Here is a 5,539-nt window from a genome sequence, read left to right as displayed (position 1 = left end):
ACGCAATTTTTGAATGGGTGGCTACTGGCAACCAACCAGGATATTACTTATGTTTACTTTGAATGTATAGCTAATGTACCAAAAAAAAAAAAATTGTATAGCTAAAATAAAAGAAAATGTGAGATATATACACGAAAGGTTTAAAAAAACGCTTTTCGTATATATACTTTAAGGCCTCGTTTGGTATGTTAATATTGTTGAGTTGCATATTACGCATAAATCATTACACATTTGGAAATTAATTTGGGTACAAAACAAGTAATTAAGCAAAATGGATAATTAAGCAACGTAATTACGTAACCAATTAGTAAACCAAAAGGGCTTCCCAAGGGAAATGCCAAATGGGGTCGAGTCCTACGCAACGGCACTGAAAATAATTTTCAGTCAACCACCGTACGCCACCATTAATGGTGAAAGTGAAACATAAACCACACGGTCCACACTCCACACCGCCCAAACTAACAACTTTCCATGTTCCAAATTCCCGTTCCCAATTTCCTTTTCCAATTTTCCAGATCCTCTGAATAATTCGCTGGTAGAAACCCAGAAAACGAAGAAGGAAGCCCAAGGCCTTCTCCTCGGCCGTTACGGGGTCGGAAAACTCCTCGGCCACGGAACCTTCGTGGCTTCGTCTAGGCCTTCTCATATTCACGTAGTCATTCAAAATGTCACGCGCTCTCGCTTTTACTCAATCATTGCACACATGGGCGGAGGCAGTTAAAGACCACTGGGTCACGCGCCTCCCCTGAATTTTTATTGCCTTATTATTATTTATTTAAATCTAATCAAAAGATGAATTAGGAATTTTGGATGTTGGTCTTCACGTCTACTGTATTGTCGTGGTTTCCGGCTAAATCAATCAGAAAGTCTAATGGTACAGAGTGGGTACAAATCCTTTTTTGGGTCTCAAAAAAATAACCGGAGCCGCTCATTTTATTTAAAATACTTTGCTAATAATCCTTGCAAAAAGTAAGCTCAATTTGGTATCGGCAAGAGTATTTACGAAACATCAAACTTTGCTTTAGAATTCAGGCTTGAATTCTGGGACAAAGTTGGACGTTTTGTAGACACCCTAACCGATATCAGATTGAGCTTATTTTTTGTAGGAGTCATAAATAAAGTATTTAAACAAAATGAGTGGTTGCAATCATTTTTTAAGACAAAAGAGATTTGTGAATTGTTACTTTGTGTGTCATGTTTGAGTACATTCAATTCATTTTTTAGCTTTCCGAAGTACGGGACGGGGCGGCGACTGCTAGGGTTAGGGATAGAGAGCACGCGGAAAAGGTCATCCAATTCCACAACCCCGCCATAAAAAACAATACTAAGGGGGTGTTTCCACTAACAAAAAAACACTAAAAACTTAATATATTTTACATCTCATTTTTCACTCAAAAAAAAAGTATCAGCATTTTACTATTTTGTTTTCACTAATAAAAAGTTGTTAACAATTTTTTTTATTACAGTAACTTTACTCACAAAGACACAAACACATCAATAATTTATTCGCTATCGAAAATAACTTATATTTCTCAACAACTTATTCGCTATCGAAAACACCTAACAATTTTTCAACCATAAAAAAAAAATTTATAAATTTTGCACTATTGAAAACACCCCCGAAACTATATGTACACCATCTGAATAAATTTGTTTGGTCTGAGTTATGAGTGAGAAAAGATAGATAAAAAAAATAGTAAAGAGTAATACTCCGATTGAAAAAATATATATATTGAGAATTATATGAGAAGTATAACGCGTCGTGTGAGACCCGTTTCACGCAACTCGAACCGATCTATAAATCCCCACCTTCCCACGAGCCCACATACTTGACGGACCACACAAAAGCAAAAAACACAACCATGCTAGTACCCCACCATTAAAATGGTGAAACAAACCTAACACCACCAATCCCCAGGGTCTTCAAATCCCAAATTCCCATTTCCAGGTTTTTCAGACCCCCGCAAAAATGTCCGACAAAACCCAGAAGACCAAGAAGGAGGCCCAGGGCCTGCTCCTTGGCCGGTACGAGGTCGGCAAGCTCCTCGGCCACGGCACCTTCGCCAAGGTCTACCACGCCCGGAACGTCAAGACCGGGGAGAGCGTCGCCATCAAGGTCATCGACAAGGAGAAGATCCTCAAGGGCGGGCTCATCGCTCACATCAAGCGCGAGATCTCCATCCTCCGCCGCGTCCGGCACCCGAATATTGTGCAGCTGTTCGAGGTCATGGCGACCAAGTCCAAGATCTTCTTTGTTATGGAGTACGTTAGGGGCGGCGAGCTGTTCAACAAGGTACTCTTCGAGAAATTGAGATTGCAACACCGGATGAATAGAAAATCCATTTCAATCATTTTTTTTTGCAATATAAATGTTTTCCGAAATCATAACAATCGATATGGGTCAAGTTGATTTTTGGATTGGTTGATGCTCTTGATGACCTCAAAAATAGGAATGGTCCCGATGATTGAAATGGGCTCTTTGGCATGCTTGATGCACTCGATGAGTCCAAAAATTTGGAACGGTCCGATCATTGAAATTAAGATTGCAACACTACATCAAAAACCATTTGAATAATTTTTTTTTGCAATATAAATGTGTTTCAAAATCATGTATCAAACGATATGGGTCAACTTGATTTGTGCATTGGTGGGTGCTCTCGATGAGTCCAAAAATTTGAAAGGTCCGGATCATTGAAATGGGCTTGGGGAAACCGTTTTTCCGGGATGAAATTGTTGTCTTCAATCCTTTTTCGTACTCTTTTTTGTTGACTCCTTGCTTTTGAATTTTGATTTTTATGGTTTTACATATTATTGAGAATATGCTTTAAATGAAGCTGGAATGAGCTGTTCATTCCCTTGAGATGTTAATTTGATGCTCTTGAAGAGTTCAAAAATATGAACGGTCCAGATCATTTAAATGAGCTCGGCAAAAACTTTTTCGGGATGAAATTGTTCTCTTCAATCTGTTTCTTCTCTTTAGTTGACTCTTGCATTTTATTTTTTGTGGTTTTGCATATGATTGGGAATATGAGCTGGAATGAGCTGTTCATTCCCTTTTGAGATGCTAATTTCAACGTTTTTTCTCTTAAAAGGTGAAAGAGTTCCCTATACACAAGAAATTAAATACTCTATCTGTCCCAAAAGAAAAAAAGTCCGGTCTGCAAAACGAGAAAAGAATGTTTTTGTAAAAAATTGGGTCATTGTTTTAGCATAAGTAAAAAAAAAAAACTCATTGTTATCCAATAATTTGCGTGAAAAAAAATATCTTTTTGACAAAAATGCGATCTTTTTGGATGGAGGTAGTACAATTTTGGTTTTGGTTTTTGATTTTGCATATTATTGGGAATATTCTTTGATTTTTTTGTACGTTGAAATTAAGTTGGAATGAGCTGTTCATTTGAACGTGTCGCTAGAAAGATGAAAGAAGTTTCAGGTACATTAAGAAATTGAATTGCCACCAGTGTAGGCCAACAATGGAATTACTTTACAACAATTTTGGTGGATCCTTCTCAAAGCTCTGTACTGAGGGTTAATGGTATTTTTTTTTTGTATTTCTGGTTTTGAAAAAATTAAGGTAGCCAAAGGCCGGCTGAAGGAGGAAGTGGCTAGGAAGTACTTCCAGCAGTTGATCTCGGCTGTCGGATTCTGCCACGCACGCGGCGTCTACCACCGCGATCTCAAACCTGAAAATCTACTACTCGACGAGGACGGCGATCTTAAGGTATCTGATTTCGGCCTAAGCACTGTTTCTGATCAGATACAGCAAGACGGGCTTTTCCATACCTTTTGTGGCACCCCGGCGTATGTTGCGCCGGAGGTTTTAGGCCGGAAAGGCTACGATGCGGCCAAGGTGGATATATGGTCTTGTGGGGTTATCTTGTTTGTTTTAATGGCTGGCTACTTGCCATTTCATGACCAAAATATTATGGCAATGTATAAAAAAATTTACAAAGGCGAGTTTCGATGCCCTCGGTGGTTCTCACCCGAGTTAACCCGATTGCTTACCCGTGTTCTCGATACGAATCCCGACACGCGGATAACGATTCCGGATATCATGAATAATAAGTGGTTCAAAAAAGGGTTCAAGCATATTAAGTTCTATATTGAGGACGATAAGTTGTGTAGTATTCCGGATGGGGATTATGATGTAGGGTCAGAGTCTGATCAATCGCAGTCCGAATCAGAATCGGAAGTAGAGACTAGGAGGAGACTCGCATGCTTGCCACGGCCAGCAAGCTTGAATGCGTTTGATATTATTTCGTTTTCACCTGGATTTGACCTTTCCGGGTTGTTTGAGGAGGGAGGGGAAGGGGCAAGGTTTGTTTCAGGGGCGCCGGTGCCGAAGATTATATCGAAATTGGAGGAGATTGCGAAGGTTGTTAGTTTTACAGTGAGGAAGAAGGATTTCAGAGTAAGTTTGGAGGGGACTAGGGAAGGAGTGAAGGGGCCATTGACAATTGCAGCTGAGATATTTGAATTGACACCGTCACTACGAGTGCTGGAGGTGAAGAAGAAAGGAGGCGATAAAGGAGAGTATGATGATTTTTGTAATCGGGAATTGAAGCCTGGTTTGCAAAACCTCACGATAGAAGAATCTGCAGCGTCTTCACACGCGCTTTTGGATTCTTCACATTTGCTTTCAGCCACTTCTTTGTCACCTCCTGTTTCTTCAACTTTGGTGCCCGATAGTTCGTATTTGCCTTCAGATACTGAATGAAGAGAGAAAGAGGAGAAAAGAGTACGTTTTTTTTCTCTCTCTCTTTCTGTTTTCTTTACTGGCAGATAACTCTTGGTCTTCCTTAGTTTACCTTGTTGTAATGCTCAGGCTAAGATTTAGCGGCTGCTAGGTTATTTGTCTTTCCATTCCTGTTTTTAAGTACAATGGTAGATTATATGAAATTATTCAAATGAAATACACGAATATCATTGTACCTATCTTGCCGTTTTGGTGGTGACTTTACTTCTCTTTTTTTGTTTGTAGCATACAAATTGTAGTAGTATTTTCCTCATGTTCCATGAAGCCATTACCAGTCCGTATCATTTTGTGGGCTTATGAAATTACCGTGCAGCGTGCAACCTGTAATTGCACATTTGGGAACTCTAGTCCAATGTGTATGGATGCCAATGTTTTACAGCATTCTGATGAGGTGAAATGGAAAATTACAACATCCTGGAACAGATATTGGAGTTATAATATATTTGGATTGTTTATTACATAGCAGGACAGCAATGCTGGAACAGATACCTTATGACGAGTTTCAGGTCTCTGGCATCCCCTTAGTTTAGACATTGTGCTGTGTAGGATATGTATGTCGAAGCGCCTGTACCCTGTAGTTTTATGTGAGTTGAAACATTTGAATTTATTTTCGTCAACAGAAAGTAATTAAGCAACAAGATCGTCAGTTTGCAATTCACGGCAAATTTTCCTACTTGTAAAGTTGTCTATGCTTGTTTGAAATTCCAGCATCGGGTTCTATTGCCATTTTGTGGGGGATCATTCTTTTAGGAAGAAAGTTAGTGACAAGCTGGAGAGTTAGCT

The 5,539-nt window shown here is 39.4% G+C and overlaps 1 protein-coding gene across 2 annotated transcripts; it reads left to right on the top strand.

Moving 5' to 3' along the window:
- The first annotated feature begins 1,826 nt into the window (after nucleotides 1–1,826).
- Nucleotides 1,827–5,178, top strand: LOC131312314 (CBL-interacting serine/threonine-protein kinase 12-like). 2 transcript variants are annotated; one of them, XM_058339984.1, is made up of 3 exons: nucleotides 1,827–2,293; nucleotides 3,575–4,738; nucleotides 4,982–5,178. In XM_058339984.1, exons 1-2 carry the CDS (start codon nucleotides 1,970–1,972, stop codon nucleotides 4,715–4,717), a joined length of 1,467 nt encoding a protein of 488 aa, XP_058195967.1. In that variant the 5' UTR covers nucleotides 1,827–1,969; the 3' UTR covers nucleotides 4,718–4,738; nucleotides 4,982–5,178. The 2 variants fall into 2 exon arrangements, with proteins under 2 accessions (XP_058195967.1, XP_058195966.1); XM_058339983.1 differs by lacking the exon at nucleotides 4,982–5,178 and having other exon boundaries at nucleotides 3,575–4,935.
- Nucleotides 5,179–5,539: the final 361 nt, after the last annotated feature.

The sequence above is a fragment of the Rhododendron vialii genome, chromosome 13a (genome assembly GCF_030253575.1).
Source record: "Rhododendron vialii isolate Sample 1 chromosome 13a, ASM3025357v1".
NCBI lineage: Eukaryota > Viridiplantae > Streptophyta > Magnoliopsida > Ericales > Ericaceae > Rhododendron > Rhododendron vialii.
Note: the sequence above shows the minus strand (reverse complement) of the source record. Positions and strands in the feature narration are given on the sequence as shown.